The following is a 25479-nucleotide window of genomic DNA, read 5'->3' as shown; positions in this document are numbered from 1 at the left end:
AGGGGCTGGCCTGCTGCTCCCACAGCTCAGAGATTTTGGACGTGACTCTGGGAATGAACTAAAATGCAATTGTGCATTTTTAATTCCCTCGTAACTGAAGGTATCTTTGGGGCCAAGAATAAGAAAGGGGCAGTGAAGCCGGTACTCGATCTGCATTCTAATCCTGTTTATTCAACAGTCCCTTCACTCTACACAACAAAGTACAAACACAACGGCACCTAAAATGCTACAAGTTACAAAACTCAAAACAACAAATTTATAGTACTGACTGTACAATGCCAAAAAAAAAAGTAATGTACACGTTGCCAAGGTAACCTGCAAGACTGCCATGACACTGCAGCAGGGGCCTGTGAAGACCCTGCAGAGCCGGCTCTCAATTTTCTCACCAATTTCAGAGGGAGACGTGGGGTGTGGATGTGCGTGCATGAGTACACGTAGAAACAGAACCATTCTGGGTAATTCTTGGTAACTAATGATAATTCTTGGGCTGTTTGCGCAGAGGTGTTGGAAGAGGACCCAAGCAGGGCAGCAGGGCCAGGTGAGCAGGAACAGCAGCGGCACGGACGTGCACCCTTTCCTCAGGGACCCTGCAGACCAACAGGCAAGGGCCTAACTGGCCCCAGTCATCTGTGGAAATGACTCCTGGGCTGGGGCCACACTGCCACCTGGAGCCCTGCTTGGTCCCCGCTGGCTTTGCCAATGGATGGGCTGGATGTACTCTCTTAAGAACTGGAAATGTGGGAGCTTTCTAGCCAGGAAATTGGGAGGGCTTTCTTACAGCACAGCCCCAAACCACGAACACTCCTCTGGAACCTTGCCCTCAGAGGAAACATCTCAGTTGCTGCCTTCGAAGCCTGCCCTGAGTGAGGAATTTTTTCCCTACCAACCCTCCCTCTGGCTAGAGAAGTGACAAAACTGTAGCGAATGGGGTGGAAGTTACAGGGCGCAGAGCTCCAGGGCTCTCCTTATCGGGAGGAGTTGGAGCTGGAGCGGCTCCTGTGGCGGCGGCGGCCAGGGGAGCGAGATCGCCGGCGCACGGGGGACCTGCGCCTTGGGGAGCGCGACCTGTGGGAAGAGGAAAGAGCACATCAGACACCGAGGCCCACATCCTTGACACAGCCCCATGTCCCGGATAGCAGGGGCAAAGCTGGCTTCTTGAGGGAACAATCCTGGACAGTTTCACCCTCAATGCTGTGAGGATGGCACCGACACACGGAGCCCTTGGGAAGGAAAAGACGTCTGTTGTGGGGACCCGTTTTCTGAGGACTATGGAAAGGGCAGCTCAACAGGAAGGCAAGGCTCTGGCCTCTGCCAAGGGACTCGGACTCAACCTCCTCTCCTAAATTTTTTTTTTTTTTTTTTTTTTTTATGATAGTCACACAGAGAGAGAGAGAGAGAGAGAGGCAGAGACACAGGCAGAGGGAGAAGCAGGCTCCATGCACCGGGAGCCCGACGTGGGACTCGATCCCCGGTCTCCAGATCGCACCCTGGGCAAAAGGCAGGCGCCAAACCACTGCGCCACCCAGGGATCCCTCAACCTCCTCTCCTGACCCTTCCTTTGCGCGTTTAAGATTGATTGATTGATTTATATTTATGTAATCTCCATACCCAATGTGGGGCTTGAACCCACAAACCCAAAATCAAGCTTCCCATGTTCCTCCCACTGAGCCAGCCACATGCCCCATCTGTTCTGTCTTTTTAGCTAGGAAGGAGAAGGGGAACTTGTACCCTTGCTCTTACAGGGCCCACACTCCAGGGAATACTGGTATAACCTGCTGGGCGCACCTTCTGCTTGCCCCGCCCCCCAGCAGCAACCCGGCTTGTTCCCCAGCTGGGAGGAAGAGCCTGAGCCGCTGGTGCCAATATTGCTGTCCTGCTTCCCTTTCCCTCCATGCAGCATGTGGGGGGCAGGAATGGGTAGGGTTCCAGAGTCATCACCCTCACACTGTGTAAATGAAACAAATCCACGCTGGCCCAAAGCAGTCCCCTATGGGATTCCAAACTGACCTACCTTCTTCTCATCCGTGGGGGTGACCGGCGCCACATGGGAGGTGGTGGCAGCATTCTCCTGGGAGGGCTGAATCGCCTGGGGGGCGGCCTAGGCCAGGGGGCCAGCACAGCGGTGGCAGTGATCTCCTGGCCATCAATTTGTCCTGTTGAAACAGGATCAAGTCACAAAATATCTGATAAGCATCTACCCTAGGTTAGCCCATGCCAGATGCAGGCCTGCCGTGGTAAGCAAGACAGACAGGAGTAGAATTAGAACTAAGCTGCTCACAGAAATACTGATGTAATTATTACTACTGGAAGTTTCATCAGGAAATCTGCAGGGGAGCATGAAACCTCAGAGGGAACCCCATCTCGCTGCATGGGGCACCTGATGCACTACTTCCAGGAAGTGGCCTTTAAGTGAACACCTGAATCCACCCAATGAGGGAAAGGGCTGTGCACTGACCCTGAGCTGCCTCTTCTAGAACAATGGGAAGGGCCAGACAAGAGGAGTGGGGACATTTTGGGGGTTTCGCAGGATTGAGCTGAGGATGAAATTTAAGAAGTCCAGAGGGACCGCTCTGGAAGAGGCCTCTAAGCAGGAAGCCTGGTCCTTTCTCTCCTGTCAAAGGCCCTCACCTGGTACCTCCCAGGTGACCAGAAGGCAGTCTCAGGGTGTGGTGGAGGGGTCCCCAGGAGGGCAGTGTCCACTGTGACTTGGCCACCAAGTCATTAAAGCTGGGTGGTGGGTGAGCTATGATTACATCATGGCTCAGGAGGAAGAAAGGCTTCTGGAGTGGGGGAAAAAAATAAAACAAGGTTCAGGTGTCAATTCTGTCTGAAGAGTTTGGAAAAAGTGCTTCAGACCAAAAAACCAGATGTGTAAATACAACAGAATGAGAGTAGTGAGGTAAGGCAACTCAGGATGGAGGCCTGAGGAATCTTCAGGGCCTCAGGAAAAGAGCAAAGAAAGGCAAGGTGCAGACCTAGGAGTGCCGGGGTAGCATGCAGCCCAACGCCAGTCCAGGGACTGCTCAGGGGACCAACCACAGCCCTTGTGTGCCCCCAAAGGGTGGAGGGTTCTTTTATCTGCTCAATTCATACCCTCAAGGCAATAGCAAAGGTATTGAGGGGATAATTTGGGCACACAGACCTGTGTTCAGAATATACTCAAAAGACAAATAAATGCAGCCTAAGGTCCCCCCGCCCCCGCCCCGGGCCCACTGCCAAAGCCAGCCCAAATTAGCAATCTCAGGGGCACTGACCATAGAGCATGAGAACAAATCTATCTTTTGGCCAGGTGCCTGGAAGGGCTAGGCCCTTCCACTTCCCTTCTGGAGATAACATGGAGCTATCCCATTCGATGGTATGCAGCACCATATGTGGACACACACATAGGTCCTACTACAATCTTAGTAAGTGTGAAATATGTATAGGAATGTACACCCTGGATACCCCCAAGTGTTCTTGAATTTTTAGCAAGTGCTCTAACTCTCAGAGATGCATGACTGAAGGTCTCTAAAATGAAAGTGTGATTCCTAAGGTCAAGAGATGCTGTGTGCAGGAACCCCTGGGTGGCTCAGCGGTTGAGTGTCTGCCTTTGGCTCAGGTCATGATCCTGGGGTCCCGGGATCAAGTCCCGCACTGAGCTCCCGGCATGGGGCCTGCTTCTCCCTCTGTCTCAGCCTCTCTCTCTAACTCTCATGAATAAATACAATCCTTAAAAAAAGAGAAAAAAAAAAAAAAGGGCTGTGTGCAGCCTGATGGGCCACGGTTGATGCTGAACTTCTATAAGACTTCAAAGCGATTTAAGTAGATTGAAAGAGTGTTAGCCTAGTGGGTAGGAAATTTTCCTAGTATCTGAGCTCCATCAGGGCTCAAGGGCAACTACTCAAACTGCTGCACTATTTTTTTTTTTTTTTAAAGATTGCATTTATTTATTCATGAGAAACACACAGAAAGAGAGAGAGAAAGGCAGAGACACAGGCAGAGGGAGAAGGAGGCTCCATTCAGGGAGCCTGATGCAGAACTCGAACCCAGGACTCCAGGATCACGCCCTGGGCCGAAAAAGTAGGCGCTAAACCACTGAGCCACCCAGGGATCCCCGCTGCACTATTTTTTAAGTGCATAATAGGTTCTGGTGTTCAGACTCTCCTTTGTGGCCTAGCAGCTCACACTGTGCTTTGGGCAGTCCTGGCTTTTGGCCTCGTCTGTCTAGATTACTACTGCAGCGAGCTGGCGCAGTGACAAATTCTAAGCTCCTGAAAACACTGACATGAAGACAAAACCAGAACTGGCCATCCAAAACTATTCACAAGTGTTCAACTGTTATTAATACCATCTGCTCAATGTAGAACAGCTATAAATGTCACAAACAGTTAAGATACAAACTTTAGGGAAATGGGTTAAAATGTGTGAATTCAGGAAAGTAATCCTAAAAATGATGAAATGTTAGCACAACAGAAAATGACTCTCAGAGAGAATTAAAGGAAACACTCCCATATAAAAGCCAAATGCTTCATCGTTCATACTCATAATGTATTCTTTGTAAAAATAAGACAAAAACTCTTCATTTAATCCTTAAACTTTCAAAGATTAGGAAATTCTAGAAATGCTAATATATTCATATTTGCTGATCTTTTTCCAAGAATAGTGTCCCATAAAACTTGTTTTTGATACACACACACACCTCCACTGGTTAAGAACCAGAATCCTAAGAGCTCCAGGGAGACTGTGATGTGCAGCCAGGTTGGAAATCAGTTCTAAAGTTCCCTATGTGTGGCAGGTAGCTTGTCCTGCATAGGGAATAGAGAAGGGAGCTCAGAGAGGGCTGGCAAGGTCACTCACCTCCATCCATGTGCTTCAGTGCCTTCTCGGCTTCATCTGGATTCTCAAACTCCACGTATGCATAGCCTTTAGACAGATGGGGGTGCATCCTTTCTACAGGCATGTCAATCATTTTAATCTTCCCATAGGTGGAGAATATCTCCATGATGTGGTCCTAGAGCAAAGACAGGTCACTCTGATGCATACTCACAACTACCCATGTGGGAACTGAAAATGCACGACACATCAATAGCCTTGGCACCTGGGGTTAAGTTTCTCACACAGGGTCACCCTGAGGGAGTTACTGCTCCCCTTGACAAACGCTCTGGTCAGGCCCTGGAAAGCCTATGCCCTCAGTTCACCTGAGGCTGAGGCCTGCTTCTCTAGTTTTCCATTTAAAACATATGTAGAATAGACATATCCCACTGCCCACTGGACAGATCCAGGATCCCTCACCTTGGTCACATTCCTGGTGAGCCTCCCGATGTGTACTTTGGTGGGTTTAGGGGAAGGACTCCGCCTTTTCCTTTCCTTTTCATCTCTTTTGGGTGGTTTGGATCTGATTGAAGAAACAAAACACCAGAAACAATCAATTTCTGTCAAAATTTTTTAGTGGGGCTGCTAATTGCTACTAAGATAGTTTTTATAAGGAAGCCTTCCCCTACCAGTTCATGTATTTCATATTAGCTCTGCTTCAGAAATCCTACTAAAATAGAAAGACTCCTTTTTAGATCTACTTCTATAGTAACAAGAATAACTTTATCGTCCCCCATTTGTGAACTTAGTTTCCCAGATAATTCACAAGTTTTGAGGGCAATCCCTTCCCAACCAAGGCACTCCTGAGTTGAGAAGAGGTGCTGGAAAGGAGCTTACTTGGAGCGGGAACGCCTCCTGTTGTCATGCCTACGCCTAGAAGGACTGGGTGAGCCAGAGGAGCTGCTGGAGCTGGAACTGCGAGATGTGCTGGAACTTCCTGAGCGGCTAGAGGCTGAGGAAGAGCTGGAGCCACTGCTGGAGCCTGTGCTGGTGCTGGAGCCTGAGCTGGAGGTAGAGCTGGACCGGGACCTGACAAATGAGACGGTGAGGTCAGGGGCAACAGTGCACGAGAGTATTTCTTCCCACACATGAGCCCATACTTGCTCCTATTCCCAAGAGGTAAATGTCCTCCCATTTCCAAGCTTCAATGTCTCCCCTCCTCGGAGGGCCCCACTCCTGCCCAGCTGAAACCCCAGGTAGGGACAGAAAATCACACTGTGCAGTGACAGGAAAGAGCCACCTCCTAGCCATACAGGAGCCTCACCTACTGGGAGGCACAGAGTCTGGCAAACCAGAAGCACCAGCCCTGCCTGGATGGTAGCTACCCAGGGACTCGGGCTGGTTTTCAACTGAGGGAAAAATAAGCTTTAGGCTAGAGCAATCCAATCACAACTCTAAACAAAAAAACACTCGAGAGAAACTTATACCCCAAGATGTCCCAGTCTTTAACATCTCCAGAAAACACCTCAACACCATCTTCCATATGTAACCAGAGCAAACTCAAACCACTCTGCCATAATCCAGGCCTTGATGAACCACCTCAGAGTATGTTGGTAAATTACGAAGACCACAGAGCACCCTGCCAGCTCCCTGGGAAGGGAAAGGGGCGTGGCCACAGAAGAGAAGCCCTCTCGGGTGCTCAGGGGTGCTCTGTCCTGCCGGGTCCCACCTGGTGCTGCTGCTACCACTGGAAGCGCTGCGCCTCTTCCGAGTTTTATCCCTGCCACGATCCTTCTCACTTGACTCCTTGGTGGCCCCTTTATCTTTAGAACGATCCTTGGACTTCTCATCAGAACGGTCTTTGCGTTTGGTAGGAGAAGGAGCCCTGGATGGTGAGGAAGAGTGTGAGATCGCATGCCCCTCTGACCAAACCCTAAAACAAAACTACCCAAAAGAGGGGATCCAAAGGGCTATAGAGATCCCAGGTGATCACAGAGCAAAATGATCTGTGGCTTAAGACACGTCACTGTAGAACGTAAGTCATTTCCATTCTTCCCCTTGCTGAGGGTCCCTAGTAATGAGCACCCCCAAAGTAGCACTAGAAAAATCTGACAGAAGGATTACCTAGTGCTGGACTTTTTATTATTTTCTTTGACTCCTAGCAAGCTCTTCTTTTTCACTCCTGATAAATCCATTCTCCCCTTCTGAGGTGTTCAAAGCAGCAATGGTGGCCTCACTTATCTGAACTCTCACTTCTAACTCGAGTCTGAGAAACGATCCCTAATCGATTGCAATTTACGCCAAAGTGCAGCCTAATAACAAGATAAAAGGATTTACAGAGTGAACGAGTTGGCAAGGCAACAAATCTACTTTGCAGTCAAAAGGTGAGCACACAAGATGGCAAGGAACACAGTAAGCAGCGAGCGTCCACAAAGCCAGGAACATATGGGATCTCCTCCATTTCCTCAGGGAGGGTCTTGCCCCCACAGGTAGACCTTCACCTCACCTTGTTGTTTTTTCCTTAAGGAAAGGGTGGTAGTGCCTGTCACTGTTCTTTTACAGGTGGTACAATACCTGTTTTTCACTCCTAAGTTTGATAAGCCCTTTACCATTCCCTTAGAAATGTTACAACACCACATTTGCATGCAGAACAGAAGAGTCAAGTGTGGCTCTCCTGATAGGATCACTGGTGTGATTAGATCTCAGGTTTTACTGCTGCAATTTCTTTGTAGGATACATCGAACATACCATGACTAGAATCAAAAACCATTTCAAAAGTGACAAGTACCAGCATCTAAACATTAACACCCAAATGCAAACAGATAAAATGTCCCATAAGAACACTGAAAAAGTAGTAAAATAGTTAAGTTAGAAAGCAATCATTGCAAATGCTGAACTTTAATTAATGATATGCACATGGAAGCGTCATGGGGAAAGTACACCAAAGCCTGCTATTTACTTCAAAATGCAACAAAAAACGTGGATGGGCGATCTGTTCTATGACAAAGCAAATATGGCAGAAATGTAACTTGTAGGTTCTACGTGGTGGTTATGCGGGTATTCACTGGAACTGGAGGGCACTGCTCCTAAGGGTCTCACCAAGTGCCCGCACCACAGCATGAGTTGTGAGTGGTCAGTGTAACCACCAAACCATCATGTGCCTGGTCTCCTGGGGGACTCGCGACCTTCATTTTTTCCAGGGAGGTTTTTCTACAATTTGCTTGAGCTGCAAGCGAAGATTGCAGAATGGTGGTGTCAACTCCTCCTGTCTCATCTTCAACAGCCTGTCAGTAACATCGACATGGCAACCACCCGGGATCCTGTTCTCACATGTGAAGGGGTGTGCAAAATGCTAAATGAATGTCGTGACTCAAGAAAGGAGGCCAGCTTTGGACAATCAAATTAGAGCAGAAGCAAGCAGGGTGTCACCTTTGAGGCTCCTCTCCAGGCTGGTACAATCTTTTAAGACGTTTTGCCTTGGAACAGTAAGGTAGTAAGCAAGCAGCACTGGATGGAGTCAGTGGCCTTGGACAACCAGGAAGTACGGTCCAGTGGGCAGGAATCTGGAGTCAGCCTGCCTGTCTGATTCCAAGCTCTGCTTTGGGACCGGGGCTAAGTCCCACAGCTGTTCTGAGTCTCCACCTCTCATCAGCGTTTTGGGGGATACAGCTCCTACACCTCCGTAGTTACCAAGATCACCAACCCAGTTTACTCACATGGAAGGAAACTTGGCATCTAGTTAGGGCTCAATTAAATGCCCGCTCATGTTACAAGACAGGGGTGCTCCTCCCCGTGTGCAGGCTTTCCCCTACATAAACTCTTGTTTCCCAAAGGCCCACACGATCTCCTGAATGCTGGACGGCCCGTTAAGAGGATCACCCAGGGCGGCCCTGTCCCAGGAGAAGAGCGTGAGCTGCCGGCACGTCCTCAAGCACTCCAGCAGCCCCGTTACACAAGGAGGTTAACGAGGGATCCAGCCAAGTATTGACACCCCACGCCCCCAATACCATCTCTCCAACGTACAGGCAGTGAAGACCCACCCGTGATACACTTACTCCCCCGCGGGCGCCAGACCTCTCCAACACCTCCACCCGGCCCAGGCCCGGGCCCAGGCTCAGGCTCAGGCCCAGGCCGGGCCGCCCGCCTGCCGGGGCAGCACCCACGGCAGGGCGCACCCCCGGGCCCCACCCCAGGGCCCTCCGACCACCAGCACCACCCGAAGCCCCGGACTCTAAGCGCTGCGGGCGCGGCCGGGCCTGGGGAGCAGAGCCCGCGGCGCTCTGTCCACACAAGTTCGGGTCGCGGCACAGGACCTGGGTTACCTCCCCCATCCTCCGGACAGGTGCGCGTCCAACAGCCAGAGAGAGAGAGAACAGTTAGTCACACCTCGAGCAGATGGCGTTCGGCCCCGTCCTCGGGGCACCTTCCCCACTTAAAAAGCACGTTTTTGGCACAAGTCATGCGACAGCCAAGAAGGGCCGCGGCCTCCCTTCCTTCCCGCGCCCCCCTCGTGGGGCGGCCCGCCCGCCCGCGCGGCAGCGGCGCGGTCCCCGCGCCTCCCGGGCCCCCCACGGGGCAACTCCACCCACGCCGCCCCCGTCCGCCGGCGCCCGCAACTCCCAGCCCAGGGCCGGCCCGAGGGCGGCTCCGAATCCCGCGGGCCTTGCCGGGGCCGCCGCAGGGGGAGGGGGCCGACGTGAGCGCCCTTCCGCCCGCCGCGGCCCCGACCACTTCCGGGCCGCGGCCTCGGCGCCTCCCACTCCGCCAGCCCCGGGCCACACTCTTTCTTCTCGCGCCCGCTGTCGCGCCGCCGGGCCGCCGTCCCTACCAAGAGGCCGAGGGGCGGGCCGGCTCCACCACGCGCCCCGCCGAGCCTTGCGGGCGGCCCCCGGAGCTCGGATGGGGTCGGATTCCCCCAACTTACATCTTCCCGCCGCCGCCACCTCCGCCCGCTCTCCTCAGCCTCGAAGGCCGGCGCCGCTCTGGCGTCAGGATTAGGGAGCGGGAAGGCGCTGCTCTCCGGCGCGCGGCGATGACGTGACCGCCTCAGCCAATGGAGGGAGCGAAGGGAGTGTTAAAGGGCCCCGGCCGTTCCCGACGGGCCGCGTCGGGGCCTCGTCTTCTGTCTCCCCCGCGAGGCGGGGATCTGGGGCGACCCTGGGCCGGCTGCGTGCCGCAGGGGGCCGGCCGACTGCTGGGGGCGGGAGGGCCGCGCAGGGCGGGCGGCTCCGGGCCGGCGCCGAGGGGGTTAACGCAGCGGCGGCCCCGCCCCCCCGTTGCGCGTGCGCACTGGACTAGCAGCCCGGGTTCCCGCTCCAGCGCGCGGGGCGGCGGGGGCGGTGAGGTGGGCGGCGGGGACAGTGCGGTGGCTGGCGGGGGCCGGCGGGGGCAGTGCGGGGACCGGAGGGGACGGTGCGGGGCAGGGCGGGGGCGGGGCGGGGCAGTGCGGGACAGTGCGCGGCCCGACGGGGGCAGTGCGGGGGTGCTGAGGGCTGTGTGGCCTCTGGCTGCGGACTGTGGGGTCTCGCGGGGCGCCAGCTGCCCAGAGAGCTGGGCAGGAGAGGTGCGGAGTGCCCACGCGGTCGTTGGCCCTGAGCGTGGACAGGGGCAGTGCTGCCATCGCAGTGGGGAGCGAAAGACCGGATAGAAGAGAAGTTGCGAAAGGGCAAGCACCCCGGAGGAGGAGGGGGCACTGCGCCAGACCAAGACCCGAGGGGAAGGAGGCGCCCGGTGAGGGAGCAGCAGGTGCAGGGGCACGAAGGGGGCTCGTTGAGGGGAGGCCAGGGGGCGACTCGCAGGCCAGGGCCGGGCAGGTGAGGTTCGGGTGCCGAGCGGGAGCCTGTGCAGCACCCCCCCACCCCCACCCCCACCCCACACCTCGCGGGGGACAGTGCAGGCAGGGAGGCGGACTCCTCTGTTGAAGTACGGCCCGGGCCAGGCAGGAGGCTGGGAAGAGTAAAAGCCGCGCCGAGAGGGCCAGAGCTTTCGGGGTGTGTTCCCCGAGGTGTCTCCCACGGAGTCCCTGCCCCAGTCTGGCTACCGGTGGTTACCCCAGGACTGAGTGGGAGGAGGGAAGGTGCACCCTGCCCCAGTGGCTGTCTGCACAGGTAGGTGCATCAAGGAGGAGAAGGGAACAGATCCAAAGCAGATCTCTTGGAGGAAGGAGCTGTGGTGACTTGGAGATGGATTAGCTGCCGGGGCGGGGGCAGGAGAGTCCGGGTTGCAGTGTGGTGACCAGGGATGGATGGACAGACTGTGGACACCGTCTGCAGGCCATTGCTCTCTGCTCTGTATGGTTTTCCCAGCACATGGATGGTGACGCCCTTTCCTGTGCAGCTCCTCTAGCCTGGTCTGGTGGGTCAGTGTACCCCTATACCTGATGGAGGGGTGTCTGAGAGTCACCAGCAAAAGAGCAGGGAAAAAGCAGTTGCCTCCTGAGTCCCTGTTTGCTAAGACACCAGGACGCTCTTGGAGAATGAGCTGGGTTGGCAGGCAGAGTGGGTCTGAGCGCAGGTCCTCCCTTTGGATTTAGATCTGCCCTAGAGTTGTGGGGGTCCATTTAGAGCAACTTAAATTCTCTGCCTCATTGTTACCGCTGCCATGGCCAGGTGTGGAGGAGTAAGTGGGAATGGGGGACAGTCCCGGCTCGGCACTGCAGCAGTGAAGGGGCCCAGAGGGTCAGCACTGGGGGTGGGGTGGACTTGGTGGTCCAGGCCTATAGCCAGTGGAGGTCTGTGAGGAGGCCGTGGCAGCCTGTCAGCTGCACACGCCTGGCCCAATCATTGGTGCGTTCCTGAGGGCCTTGATCCGGAGCCTTTGCCCAGCCCTGCGTGGTGCCAACACCCTAGGTGGGGGAGCAGGCCAGGGGCCAGGAGCTCCATGTGGCCATATGGGGGTGGGGACAACCAGCTGGGCTGACAACCCCTTGTGTCTTTTTAAAATGTGCTAAACTGATAGAACTTGGCATGCATGTAAATTTTAACATGTTTTATATTAAATCTAAAGCATGATTTATTCAGACACATAAATTTAATCATATTTGTTTCTAAATATTATAGATCTTTGTTATCAAGTGTGTTATCAGCTGTTGAGCTTTAAAACTTGAGCATCTTGTCTTGTGCCATTTTGAAGATGAACAGAATGTGTTTGGAAGAAACAAGAAGTAAAAACTGGAGGCCCTGGCCGTCCAGGGGTTCTGGCTTCCCCCTTCCTATGCCCCTGTGCTAACCCACCCAGGCCCTGGAGGGGAGGACTGGGAGGCTGGGTCCCCAGGAAGCTTTTTTTTTTTTTTCCAAGATTTTATTTATTTATTCATGATAGACATAGAGAGAGGGGTGGGGAGCAGAGACACAGGCAGAGGGAGAAGCAGGCTCCAAGCAGGGACCCTGATGCAGGACTCGATCCCAGGACTCCAGGATCACGGGCCTGGACCAAAGGCAGGCGCCAAACCACAGAGCCACCCGGGGATCCCCTCCCCGGGAAGCTCCGAAGGACTGTGGAGCAGGTGTGATGGTGGGGCTGGGGCAGGGCCCTGCGGACGGGGCGTTCAGCGGCCAGCCCAGGCCTGGAGCGCCAGAGCACAGGCATCCTGCAGGCTCTGCCGGTGTCCTGAGCCCCGGGGCTGAAGGCCACCTGTTGGCACGTGGAGCTGGTCTCACTTTGGAATCAGAATGTTCCGTCGGCCTGCATTCTCTGTGGGCCTGATGGGCTCTGCAGTGCCTGTCCTTGGAGGCTGGTGACCTGGGACACAGCGTTCAGTGGTTACCTGGATTGTTCTGGAGGTCACGGTGGGGTATCCAGGAGCCACGTGGGCATCGCATTCCCTTGTAAACCACGTCAAGAAAGCATGTCTACCTATCACTAAGAGTCTCTGTGCTGAGGGCAGCGGTGGCCCAGCCAGGCTGCACAGAAGGGTTTGGGTGGCCGCAGGGAGCTGGTGATGGCTTGGTGACAGCTTGGTGACCTTGAGGGAGGCATTAGGAGAGGAGGCGGATTGCCAGGCCTTGGCGATGACAGAGTGAGTGCCTGCAGCCCCTGAAGGAGCCCAGGAAGAGGCACTGGCTGGTCCTTCTGGGTGGCCAGGCTGGTGTTAAAGGGCCAGGCCACCAGTGAGGGTCTGAGTCGTGGGGAGGCTTCTCCAGCTCCAGGCTCGTGTCTCCAAGGTGTGGGGTGTCAGGTCCCGAGACCTCCCCTCTCCCCCTGCCAGCAGGCAGCAGACACCTCAGGACTCTCCTAGGGGCTGCTGAGCAGTGAGCTTAGGGGCTTGTGCTGGTTTCCATGCCCAAAGCCCGGTGTTTGTTTCTGCCCCAGGGAAGTCAGGAATAGTGACAGCACAGCTGTGGTTGTCACAGGGAGAGGGTGGGACCCAGCCAGAGCTGGATATGGGGCAGTCTAGCTGGGGCGCCGTAGCACTAGGTGAGCTGAGGGCCTTGTGGCAGCGTTGGCTGTGGCCAAGCCACCTTGGCCCCTGTCCCTGCTCCTCAGGCCCTCGTTGCGCCATCCACAGCCAGTTGACTTGGAGCTTCTTCAGCCTTGGAAGCGTCTGGTGCCAGCATCTGTGGGGTGTAGGCCGGGCCCCGAGAGCGGGGCCTGGGCAGCCCTGTGTGTTGAGGAAGGAAGGCAGGGCCCCCGCTCCCCGGGCCTGACCCTGTGGCTTCAGCTCCTCCACATGCTGCTTGCGGCCTAGGCCACGTGGGCCTGTGCGACAGGGATGGGACTCGGGCCCAGCATCTTGCTTCCTGGTGCTCTCCTGAAGGGTGGTGGGGGCCAAGACCTCTGCCTTCTTGGGGAGCCTCTTGGCCCACCTTCCCTGAACCCCCTCGTGCAGTGACCCAGGGGGCTTTGCCCTCCTTTGGGAAAGGGAGATAGGGACTTGAACCTTCCAGGGTTTGGAGTTTGGACCCGAGCCAGGGTTCAGGGAAGGGGCCTTGTGTCTGTAGAGTGCGGGGTCACGTGTGTCCTGATGGCCTCAGCTGCGGGGTAGGTGAGCGGCCTGGGCCTGACTTTGGTGTTTGGGGTGCTTCTTAGAAACTCTGTGGGTCACCTCCTTGATGCAGGAGCAGATTGGGGATTAAGCGCTCTGGGTCCAGGTGGAGCCCAGGCTGTCTACCCAGGGATGTCCCTCTGTGTGCAGGGAAGGCTCAGGCTTTTGTTGTGGTCACAGGGTCTGGGCGAGCAGAGGCAGCCCTCCCTTCACACTGACCAGTCCGTGTGGGAGTGGGGGTCTCAGGGGACCCGCTGGTTCCCAGAAGTGAGCCAGACAGCAGCTGGTGTGGGGTGTCGTGCAAATGCAGCAGCCTATTCGGTTGCCCCGGCCGGTGGTCTAGCCCTGGGCCGGTCATTTGGAACCCTCCCCGTCATGACCAGGCTCTGGCTCCGTAAGTGTTGGGTCTGAGCGCTCTGGGGCTTTGGGCCTTTGCTGTCTGTGTGGTCGAAGAAGTGCCCGAGTTCAGCTGGGCTCACGTGGGGCCAGGCCAGGCAGAGTGGTCATCCCCAGGCAGCTGTGGCCACCCCTGGGCCAGCCTTCCAGCTGCTGGCCTTGCCTCACTGCTCTATCGGCTGCCTTGTGAGACTGGGCTGAGGGTCCCTGAGATGCAGTTGACCTTGGCTCCCCCTGGAGCTCGACTGAAGATCTGGGATTGGCGTTTGCCCAGCAAAAAACTGTGCAGTTTGCTCTTCGGTGGCCTTGCATCCAAAGGCCCAGGACACGCCATGGGGGGCAGAGGGGGTCCCAAGGGTATGGTCACTTCTGTTCTGTGGGGCTCCGTCAATGACGCAGGCAGCAAAAGCACACATGGCGGGGACTCGAGGACACTGCAGTCATGGTGGAGACCGGGATTGTGTCCTGGAACCTGGCTTGTATCTGGGGTCCCCACGCCCGATGCCGGGTGCAGCCATGCACCTGTGTTCCAGGCAACACGGTCTGACCCCTGGGAGCTATGCCCTGCGGTTCCCTCTGCCTGCTGATTTATTTGGAGCCTCGAGGGCACCTGGAACCCCCACCTGGACAGAGCAGACAAACAGGATCTGACTCCTCGAGGCCTGGACTGCCTCCTCTGAACTTTGTCTTCGACGGATAAATAAACGCCTGTGTTTTTTTAAAGTGCTGCTGCTGGGCCTTCTCATGTGCGCAGGGTCCTCGATGCACAGGAGCTGCCGCTGTGGCCCCCGGGTGGGGGCACCTGCACCCCCGGCCTGCTGGCTGTCCTGCTCTCCCAGGGAGCCCAAGGGCACCCACCAGGTCTGCCACCCTCCTCCCCCGTCAGGCCATGTCCTGAGCGCAGCTGTCCTGTTAAGGGACGCCCCCCACAGTGCTGGATGGGGCAGGATTTTCCACAGGCCGCCTCAGCCCTCTAGGGGGTCTCAGCCCCTTGGGAACCCCCCCCAACCACCAACCAGGCCACACGGGGCAGGGCAGGCGTGACCTTGGCTTCTGGCTTCGGGGGTCTGCAAGCTGCTGCGGCGGAGGGGCAGCAGTCCAGCACACACAGCATCTCCAGGGACCCCCTGGACCCCAAGGTCTGGAGGGGAGTGGGATGGGCTGGGAGGGGGATGAAGCAGGCCTGCATCCCGTTGGGGTGTCCAAGGCTCCTCCGCCTTCCCTGGGCCTGGAGCTGCCTCAGCTCAAAGCAAATCAGCTGGGCTGGGGAGGGGCGGGGCGGCGGGGGTGGTTCGGAGGCCCCACTCCTGGCTCCTCGGCTGGGTGTTTGGCAGCCTGGCGGCACCCTGGTGGATGACCTGGGTGTGCCTCAGGGGTCCTTCCGCTGCTCCTAGGGCCCCTTCTGCCTGACTGCAGTCGCCCTAGCTCCAGCTCCTCCCACACACCCTGGCCTCGGGCTCCCCTGGGCTGTGCTGGGCAGGCACCTGCCCCTCTGGGCCGCGCTGACCTCTCCGTAGCCACCGGATGGTCTCCTGACAAGGATGTGTCAGGACCACCTCCACTTCCATCAGCCCGTCTCCATGGCCCTCCCCTTGCTCCCTTGCCCTCCCCCCAAATGCACCACCTCTGCACCAATGCAATCTGATTTCAGCCAGGTGTGCCTCGCATACGCTGGTCCTTCAGTCTTGAATGCCTTTCCTTGTGCCCTCGAAGGAGAGAAATGGAAGACTTCTGAATCTCTAACACGCGAGCTTAGAAGCCAGCCCGGGACATCCTGCAGTGGGACTGCTGGGGTGGCCGTGTGGCCGGGCTTCTGCTCCTCCCACTGCCGCACACCCAGCAGGGGCTCAGGCCCACCTCCCAGAAGACACTTTCCATGGGGAGTTTCTGTTTTAAAACCTGGAACTAAAAAAACAAAACAAAACAAAAAAAAAAACAAAAAAAAACCAAACCTGGAACTAAAGGATGAGAGGGTAAAGTATTCTAAAGGGGACCAACAGCTACAGGAGACAACCTGTTGCTTCAAAAGCTTGGAGAGACCAATAAAAATGCAAATATAAGACCGTCCTAAAGGAATCAAAGTGATAAGGTGAGTTTTTTTCTAGAACTATGAATTGTAAGTGAATATAGAAAGCAGAGATTGAAATCATGGGAATTTGGAAAAGTAAGAAAACGGGGCACCTGGTGGCTCAGTGGGCTCAGGGTGTGATCTCAGGCTCCTGAGATGGAGCCCCGGGGTGGGCTCCCACTCCCACTCTGCACATGCTCGCTTGCTGTTAAATCTTCAAAAGCCATTGTAGACGTAAGAGCATATAAACAAAAAGCACAGTGATGTGGAAGGTGATTCTTCTGCCTAAAGCCCACGAGCAGCCCCGGTGCCAGCGGCCGCCCCACCCCGCCCCTCCCGCACTGATCCTGTGTCCTTGCTTCCTCGCGGGAGCAGAGTGTGGATCTGCCCAGGGCCTCACGTACTTTGGCACCTGCCCGCGTGGCTTTATTGCTCTTGGCACTGAGTGCTGGAAGTTACTACACACAGATAGCATCATGTTCCCTCCCGGACTTTATTTTCTGGACAGAGTCACCGCGTGTGAGGTGCATCCTCCATAGACGGCTACTCTGTCCCGCAGTGGTCCCCAACTGGCCTCCCGCTGGTGGCTTCTCCAGAAGCCAGGTCTCAGAAACGAGGGACTGCCTTTGCTCCCCGAGCCAGCTGACCCTAGAAGACGCTGGTGGGATGGTGCCGGGTGCAGGGTCAGCTCTACCCGGCATCGTGTCCACGCTCCATGGAGCAGCGACTCCCAGGCCCCCCGCCCCCCAGCCCCGGAAGCCAGGACTGCAGAGCCCAGCCATAGCCGGCACCTCCTGCGTGGGTGGCCACGGGCGACTTTCTCTCCATTCCGGGCAACCTGGTGAACCCTGCTGCCCACCGTCCTGCTGGCTCCCCATGCTGTGTGCAGACGTGGGAGTGTCACCGGGCGCCCTCCTCACGGGCACTGCAGGAAGTCCACCCCCAGGAAGGCCGCAGCCCCTTCCTGAATGGCTCTCCGCCCGCATAGGCTGCTGGACTGCTCTTGGCTGGGTCCCGAGTTCCAGAGAGGAGCTTTGGTGACGGCCTTCGACACGGATGTTTGCATGCTGATTCCCAGCGTGAGGACACCGATACCCTGGTCCCTACTGTGCCTTGGTTCTCGTGTCCATTATAGAAAACAGTGATTGGAAATAAAGGTGCAGGATAAGATGAACTCGGAGGGAGAGGACGCCCGCCTGTGTGCCTACCTGCCCTACCCCTGCTGGCCCCTCACGGCCCCTCGTCCTCGGCGGGCGGCTGCAGGTGGGCAAAGCTCAGGAAAACCTGCTCCAGAGAGATCTGGCTCACGGAGTAATCATCCACGGCGTACTTCTCCTTGGTCTTCTCCAGAATACCAAACACCTGGCGGAAGCAGAAAAGCTGCTGTTAACAAGCCCAGGGCTGGTGAGGCTCCCAGAGGTCCTACCCCCACCCCAGCCTGGGCCCTGGGGTGTCCAGGGGGAGGAGGGGGCTGTGCAGGACGAGCAGGCCTCGGGGACCAGCCTTCCCCCGAATCTTCCCAGCTCAGATGTGACCTTGGTCAAGCTATATTCCTTCTCTGGGCCAGTTTTCTTTTTTTGCACCGATTTTTTTCTGCCTTAAATGAACTTCCAAACGTAGCAAGTGTTAGCATGAGTGCCAGAGCAGACACTGTGAGTGACTCCTCTTTGGAAGGAGCCTAGAACCCCCACGGGCAGAGTGACTGCTGGGAGGGCCTTCCCCAGCCCCTGCCAGGCTGGCAGGAGCCAGCTCACCTTGGCCCAGCTGAGGTCAGCCCCGGGCAGGTGGTAATGGACCATCCCCTGGTGCTCATCTTCCAGGACGCTGCCTGCAGGAAGAAGACACTGCGTCCCCCTGAGGGCCAGGCTGGAGGGCCCGGGACCTTGGAATCACGGCCCTCCTCCCTGGGGCAACGACGACGTGGCACCTGGCAGGGATGAGGCCCGGATGCCCTCCCTCGGCAGCAGCCAGCGGCACTCACCCGGGAAGGTCAGGTTCACAAACGCCTTGAACTCCTCTAGCGCCTCCTGCTGCCCGTCGCTCCGGATCTTGGCCCGCAGAGAGTAGCCGCTGCCAAACTTGCTCTTGAGGTGCTGTGGGCTGCCCAGGCACTTGAACTGCCCCTCCACCATGATGGCCAGCCGGGTGCACAAGGCCTCACATTCCTCCATGCTGGGGAGGGGAGCAGAGGCCTGACACAGGGCCGGGCCTGCCGGGGCCTGCCCACTGCGTTGGAGGCTCGCGCAGAGGGGGCCGGTGCGGCGGCCAGATCAAACGGTTCCTGACTCCCACGTGTAGAGGGTGGCCCCCCGTGGCTAGGCTGGGGCCTTTGCTCACAGCGTCTGCACCCGTGGTGGCCAGGGCTTCTGCCCACCTGGCCCCACCCAGCCAGACGTTGTCCCGGCTCTTACCACTGACCCCCGGAGACCCTGGCTCTACCTGTGGGAGGTGATGATGATGGCCTTGCCCGACTCGCGGGCCCGTGCCACAGTGTCCCAGAGTAGGCGCCGGGCCACGGGGTCCATGCCGGTGGATGGCTCGTCCAGGAAGATGACCGAAGGCTCCCCAAGCAGGGCAATGCCAGTGCTCAGCTTCCGCTTGTTGCCGCCACTGGGAGCAGAGGGGTGTGTGGGCGGGGCGAGGCTGATGGTCAGCTTGGGCTGCCTATGTCCCAGCATCGTGACTGCAGGGCGCCCCGGGGTGAATAGGAATGGGGAGCGTGCCTGGAAAGCCCGCCTTATAGTTGTGGGGGCCCCCGAATAAAGCTGTGCTGAGGGAGGTCAGTCCACGCCACCTGTCTGTGCTGAAGGGGGCCTGACAGGGGCGTGACGTCGCCCTGCCGCTGGCCTGGCCTCAGGGTGGCAGGAACTGGCAGGGTAGCCCCCTTCATCCGTGCTGCGTGGGTCACGCCGTCAAATCCCCAATCGATCCTGGGTCAACGGGGGGGTGCTCCGGCCCCTGACCTGTTTGGTCGCCCCCAGCTTTAGAGTAAGGGAGACGCCAACTCTACCCTGGGAGACGTCGGCGTCACTGGGGCACGTGCAGGGAGGAGGCCAGGGCATAGGCACACCTGTACGTCCTGACCAGCTTGTTGGCGTGCGGCTCCAGAAGAAGGCCCCGAAGCGTGTTCTCCACACAGGCAGCGATGTGGCGCTCGGGGATGCCCCGGAGCCGGGCGTACATGACCAGCGTCTCCCGGCCCGTCATGTGGTCCAGCAGAGCATCAAACTGGGGGCAGTAGCCGATCCGCTGCCGCACCTGGAGGCGGGGGCGCAGGGAGGAGGCGGTGGTCGGAGGAGGCCCCTCCAGGTTTTTGCGAGCGTCTCTGTCTGGGGCGGCTACCATGCTGCACTTTGTCAGGGACACAGTGGGGCCTTGGCCAGCCTGGGGGCGCCCCGGGCACACACCCCGCCCCACCCCGAGAGGCCAGATGGGGCCGGAGCCCAGGTGGCCACAGTGTGTGGGGGAGGCGGGAGCAAGAACGGACAGACGTGACAATGCCTGCGGATGTGTCACCACTTGTGCAGGCGCGCTAGGCCCTTCCCCTTCTCCCTCTAATTGCAGCGGGGTTCATCTGTGGCACCTGGAGGGGGGGCGGCACCTGGTCGGATGGTGCGTGGAGCCAAGACCCCATGTGGCCGCACGGTCTCCCGGCTTTTTAGCTGCTGGCAACGGGCTGGGGAGCCTGGGGTCGGTCAGTGGATTCCAGACTCAGGGTCCCTCTCTCCTCACCTCCTGGGGGCTCTGAGCTCCCAGAGTCTGTGTCCAAGGCGCCTGAGAACACTGTGGGCCGCTGCCCCATCACTCAGTACCTGTCCCGTGCTCTCCGTCCCCCTGGAATTCAGACTGAACGCAGGGACGGGTCCCCTCCCTCTCCAACCTCTAGGACGTGGTTTTTGGTTTCCTCTTTCCTGCCGGTGTTTCTAATCTTGCCTATTTCTCCGCACACGGTAAACGCAGGTGTTTCATAATCCGGGTCTGGGCTTTGGGAATCTGAAGTGGGGGCCTTGTTTCTCCCGTGAGGCCCTGCGTCTGCGGGTTCCAGACATGGGGCCGTGCATGTCTCCTTTGTTTCTGCATGTGTGCACTGGCCCTACACCTTGAAGCCTTCTTGGGGGCCTCAGAGGAAGGCCCCTTCCAGAGGGTGCGTGCTGCACTCCACGGACATGGCGGACTAGAAGCCCCACCGCCAGCTGGGACACACGGTGGCCCCTGAGGCACAGGCCCCAGCTCTGCTCCCCTCAGTAGCGGGCCTTCCACCAGACCCCCAGGGGTACAGGGAGCGGGAGGGCGCCTGGCTCGTCCGCACCTGGCCCCACATGCAGGAAGTCTCCCATGACACCCTCCCACGGGAGTCCCAGGCCTCAGTTTCTCCCCTGCACTCAATGGGCCCTGAAACCCAAGCCTGGGTTGCCAGGAGCACAGTGTACCCCCTTGCAGACGTGGATCGTCCTTTGCAGACTCTGGCCGGGGTCCCTCACCATGCAGCGGGCTCTATGACGCCCTTACTGACGTGCCCGGTCACTGGCATTTTATGCAGCTCTGGTTCTTGGGGGGAAGCCTGCTCTGAGCACCCAGGACACCGTTAACACAGATCTGCACACACAGCCGCAGAGAGCTGTGAGCACCTGGCCCCAGGTGCAGAGGAGAGGCTTCTCCGACGGAGACCGTGGCCTGGGGCTCTTGCCTTCCCCTCTCCTCCCTGTCGCTTGCTTCGCTCTGGGCCCTGGTCACTGCCTGTCCCACCATCCACGAGCTGGGAGCCGGACATGAGCCCCATCCCTGCTTCCCCGGCTATACCCACCTTCCCGATTTCAGAGCTGATGCTGTAGCCCCCGACAAAGGCGTCCCCAGAAGTGACGGTCTCCTCCCCTGTCAGCATTTTGAAAGTCGTGGTCTTCCCAGCTCCATTGAACCCCAGCAGGCCGAAGCACTCCCCTTTCTGGACTGCGAGGCACATCTTGTCCACGGCAAGGAGGGGTGCCCGCTGCTGGTACACCTGCAGGGCACCGGGCATTGGGGCCTGGGGGCAGCCAATGGGGGGGCGCGTAGGCCGGAGCCGGTGTTGGTGGGCCAGCCTACCTTGGAGAGCTCCTTGATAACCAGAGGTGTGTCCAGCAGAGAGTCCATGCTGGGGGCCAGGACCCGGTTCCTTTCATCTACCACATCCTGGTCCTCAGGAGGTGCTGACGTCTGAGCGTACCCTTCTGTCTAATTGTTCCAGAAAGAGACCCCACAGGTGAGCTCCTGCTCAGGGGGGTCCTTTTCCATGGGACAAAGGGCGGGGTCTCTGAGATGGCTTGTGTGCTGCCTCGGGGCTTTTACAAGGACAGCGGGTGGACTTAGGCTGACGTGAGCATCAGGGAGACACAGCCTGCCAAGGAGTGAGGACGGTGCAGGGCGATGGTGCAGGATGCACCGAGAGAGCCAAGACACTCGGCTGAGGGTGGGGGAGACTGTACTCTGTGCACAGAGGCTCATCAGGGAGGTCTTCACAGGTCTGAGCAGCTGCCCCGCCCTGCGTTCCCGTGGACGCCCAGCGCGGCCTCCTCCAAGTGTGTTTGTGGGATGGGATCTATGTGACACACACGAGGGCAGCCAGCCTGGACAGCCTCTGCCAAGACGGAGGCAGTGAAGGCCCCAGGGTCCGGGACTGGAGAGCCAGGGCGCCGGGGAGCACCGCGGCCCCTACCGTGCGTCCTGCCCAGGGCCTTGGGGCTCCCCGACTGCAGGGAGGTAGGGCGTGCGGAGCACCCTGGAGCCACTCACCAGCGCCCACCTCCTCCGGAAGGCACAGAGGCAGGTCTTCAGCCTCCACAGCGTGTCGGTCTCAATGAGGAAGAGCAGGCTGAGGTAGGCAAAGCCGGAAGCAGCCATGGAGGTCACAAACCTGCCGACCCCCGGGGCGCTCCATGCGTAGAAGTTCTGCTGGTACTGGATGTCTGTGTGGGCAAGGGAGTGAGCATGGTGCCCTCGGCCCCGGGTCACAGCCCAAGCCCCTCTCTAGACCCACAGGGGCCCACACGCAGACGCCCCCACGGAGGCTGTGAAAGCACAAGGTCCCCTCGTCTTCCCAAGGCTGCATCCTGGGCTCCTCGAGGCCTCCTGGAAGCCCTAAGAACTGCCTGCTTGCCCGGGGTGCCTGTGACAAGTGACCAGGTCACGCCCTCGCTTGCTCACTCACGTGCTCCTTCTCTGCTCGGGGGGGCTGCACTGTGACATGAAAACGTGCCTCCCCACCCCCCGCCCTGGTCACAGCGGTGACAGCTGACCACTGCTGAAGACACTTCCAGGCATGGGAAGGGCGTGTGGTAGGCTGAAAGGAGGCCCCAGAGAGACACGTCCACGTCCTGACCCCCAGAACCTGTGAGCAACCCCACTTATCGAAGGGTCCTTGTAGATGTGACAAGTTAAGGATCCTAAGGGAAGATCCTGGATTTAGGGGGGGGCCCTGCATCCAAGCACAGCTGTCCTTGCGAGAGAAAGGCAGAGGGAGGACTGAGATGCAGAGATGCCTGATGGGCAGAGTGACACAGGACGTGGTCAGCCAGGCAGCATGGGGGGCGGGGGAAGCCCCTTTGCAGAGCGGAACAGGACAAGGGTCCCGGGGAGAGGGCGGCCCGGGGGACACTCACTGTATTTCCTGCAGTAGTGGGCGGCAACCTCGGAGGACGTGCAGTACCTCCTCATCTCGAAGTTCTCATGGAAGCTGCTGACGGCCATCCCCAGGCAGTGGTTGGGCAGCACCAGGAACACGTGGTCCAGGGTTCTGGAAAGCTCCTCTAACTTTACTGCTGTAGGGAGGAGTGCAGACCAGTCAGCACTGGGGGATACACGACGCCCAGGAAGGGTCCTCAGGTTCGGAGGGTGGGTTCCTGTCTGTGTGTGTGGGCGGGATGCCCAGCGGTGTTACCCCCAGGTGCAGCACCAGGCCTTCCCGGGACAGCGCCTCTGGGGCACCCCTCCCCCTCCCGCCCCTCTGAAACTGGGAGGGAGAAGTGCTGCCGGCCCGGGAGGGCCACCTTTGGCAGAGGGGCCTGGCCCAGGTTTGGGGCAGAGGGCGCTGGGGGCGCCGGGCAGGCTGGACTCCAGGCCCCCACCTGGGATGCGCATGATGGTGACCATGAGGAAGGTGGCTATGCCCGACAGGATGTTGAATATGGTCAGCCTCGTGTAGGCAGTGGCTGCTCCCGAGAAGAAGAAGTTCATCAGGTACATTAGAGGGATGATGGCCCAGCCGTAGAGCATGAGGAGCAGCAAGGCGTCCGCCATGTGGCCGTCTCGCGTGAAGGCGTGCACGTCAAAGGCTTTGAACACCACCTGCGCAGCACAGGGGCAGGCGGCTTGGGGGCCCTGTCTCCACGGCGGCTTCCAGCCCTGGGACACCCCCCCCACCCCCAATGACCTGCCCCCTTCTCCCCTTCGCCCTTGGAGCCGTCCCTGGGGCAGCCCGCTCCGGGGCCCTGCCACACAGTGGGGCGGAGGCGGGTGCAGCACAGCTGAGGGGTGCTGCCAGGGGCCGTTCCCTGCCTTCCTCCCAGGGCTGAGGCTGAGCTGCGGTCTGTGCGGGGGGCCCCTGAAGGCAAGCCCCCCACCAACGTGCAGGGGAGGGTCCCGGCACCACGTAGCCCTCACCAGCAGTAGCAGACTGGGGACGAGGAAGGATATGAGGTCCCACAGCAGAGCGGAGAGCCAGAATGTGGCCACGTGGACGCCACTCACAAACTGGACGTGCTTGGCCTGGACGGCCCTCTCGCTGACTGCCAGGATGGAAAATGTGCTGGCCAGGAAAGCCATAGCGAAGAGCAGGTTGAGGGCGATGTCAAATCCCTTCCGGCCTCTGCAGGAGGTTCGGGGGGAGGACAGGGCAGGTCAGGGACAGAGCATAGCGAGTCCAGGCGGCAGGGGACATTCACGGGTCCTTGGTCACTATCCAAAGCATGTGATGGAGGGGCCTCGCCCTGAAGGGGGCTTAAGAGAGAATCCCAGAGCCGGTGTGTGTGGGGTGGTCTTGGAGTGAGGAAAGTCCCATTCCCCCCAGAATGGCTCCTCCTCTGGGCTTCCTGTCCCCAGTGAGGACACCAGCATATTCCCAGTTGCCTTCAATCCATCGCTGGGCACTTGCTCCCCACAGACATGCACCCCCGACCCACCTGCCTTTCCCACATCTAAGAACCCCCACACGCAGCTGGCTCTGCCCGGGTCAGACCCCCATGGTCAGGCACCCGTGAGGCAGCTCATCTCTCACATTGGGTCCATTCCACATTCTGAAATCGCTGGCCAGCGACACCTTCCAGAACCCAGCACCGTCTGTCTTAACAAACAGTACTTCGACACCTGGATGTCATTTGGCCGGAAAGAGGGCATTATGGATCCACAGTACAACACGATGGGCCTTATAAGGGAGAGGAGCCAGTCACAAAAGGCCTCTTTTTCCTTTTTTTTTTTTTAATGGCCTCTTATTATATGACTGTATCCATACGAGATGCCCAGAGCGGGCCAGTCCATGAGGCAGAGACAGCATGGAGGCCACCTGGAGGAGGGGACAGAGGGGTGGGGAGTGGCCGCTGTGTCACAGGGCTTCTGTGGGGCACCATGGAATGCTCAGCAAAATTATACTGAGCATCCAAGAGGCAGGCAAGAAGGTCCTCAGCATCCCTAACCACCAGGGAAATGCAAATCAAAGCCACCACGAGAGGACACCTCAGTGGTCAGACGGCCAGCAGGTGCTAGGGAGGATGTGGATGGGGGAGCCCTCGTGCACTGTTGGTAGGAACGCAGCCTGAGCCAGCTGCTCCGGAGAGCAGCACGGATGCCCCACGAAAAGCTAAAAGCAGAACCGCCATATGTTCCTGCAATTGCACTTACGAGGGCTTATCTACAGAAAATGGACTTGCTAGGGACATCTGGGTGGCTCAGGGGTTGAGCGCCTCCCTTCGGCCCAGGGCCTGGTCCTGGAGTCCCGGGATCGAGTTCCACATCGGGCTCCCTGCATGGAGCCTGCTTCTCTCTCTACCTGTGTCTCTGCCTCTCTGTGTCTCTCATGAATAAATAAATAAGTCTTTTAAAAAAATAAATAAAATCTTAAAAAAAAAAAAAAAGGAAACAGAATCACTGGTTGGAGTGCTGTCTGCACCACTACCCTCGCGGCGGCTACTTTCAATGGCCGAGGCAGACACAGCTGAGTGTCGACAGGTGAGCGGATCAAGAAACCCGGGATGTACACGACAGGATCTTTCCA

The 25479-nt window shown here is 58.2% G+C and overlaps 2 protein-coding genes across 8 annotated transcripts in view; both read right to left on the bottom strand.

Moving 5' to 3' along the window:
* Window positions 1-145: 145 nt before the first annotated feature.
* RNPS1 (RNA binding protein with serine rich domain 1) lies at window positions 146-9872 on the bottom strand. 4 transcript variants are annotated; one of them, XM_025416913.3, is made up of 8 exons: window positions 9716-9872; window positions 6916-7103; window positions 6521-6676; window positions 5689-5880; window positions 5272-5374; window positions 4837-4990; window positions 2012-2153; window positions 146-1065 (listed from the first exon to the last, which is right to left on the bottom strand). In XM_025416913.3, exons 2-8 carry the CDS (start codon window positions 6984-6986, stop codon window positions 966-968), a joined length of 918 nt encoding a protein of 305 aa, XP_025272698.1. In that variant the 5' UTR covers window positions 6987-7103; window positions 9716-9872; the 3' UTR covers window positions 146-965. The 4 variants fall into 4 exon arrangements, with proteins under 4 accessions (XP_025272698.1, XP_025272699.1, XP_035573304.1 ...); XM_025416914.3 differs by lacking the exon at window positions 9716-9872 and adding an exon at window positions 9178-9321; XM_035717411.2 differs by lacking the exon at window positions 9716-9872 and adding an exon at window positions 9114-9132.
* Window positions 9873-16712: 6840 nt separating this feature from the next.
* Window positions 16713-25479, bottom strand: part of ABCA3 (ATP binding cassette subfamily A member 3) — a 40334-nt gene continuing 31567 nt past the window's right edge. For 3 of the 4 annotated variants that reach the window (XM_025416907.3, XM_025416908.3, XM_025416909.3), the window contains 11 exons: window positions 23874-24078; window positions 23339-23558; window positions 22874-23032; window positions 22008-22180; window positions 21321-21449; window positions 21043-21237; window positions 19309-19496; window positions 18678-18848; window positions 18220-18410; window positions 17993-18066; window positions 16713-17600 (listed from right to left, as the gene is read on the bottom strand). In XM_025416907.3, coding sequence (XP_025272692.1) covers window positions 17469-17600; window positions 17993-18066; window positions 18220-18410; window positions 18678-18848; window positions 19309-19496; window positions 21043-21237; window positions 21321-21449; window positions 22008-22180; window positions 22874-23032; window positions 23339-23558; window positions 23874-24078 — 1837 coding nt within the window. In that variant the 3' untranslated portion in view covers window positions 16713-17468. The remainder of the gene's footprint in view (window positions 17601-17992; window positions 18067-18219; window positions 18411-18677; window positions 18849-19308; window positions 19497-21042; window positions 21238-21320; window positions 21450-22007; window positions 22181-22873; window positions 23033-23338; window positions 23559-23873; window positions 24079-25479) is intronic. The other variant, XM_035717287.2, reaches the window with a different exon arrangement.

The sequence above is a fragment of the Canis lupus genome, chromosome 6, assembly GCF_003254725.2.
Source record: "Canis lupus dingo isolate Sandy chromosome 6, ASM325472v2, whole genome shotgun sequence".
NCBI classification, from domain to species: Eukaryota; Metazoa; Chordata; class Mammalia; order Carnivora; family Canidae; genus Canis; species Canis lupus.
Note: the sequence above shows the minus strand (reverse complement) of the source record. Positions and strands in the feature narration are given on the sequence as shown.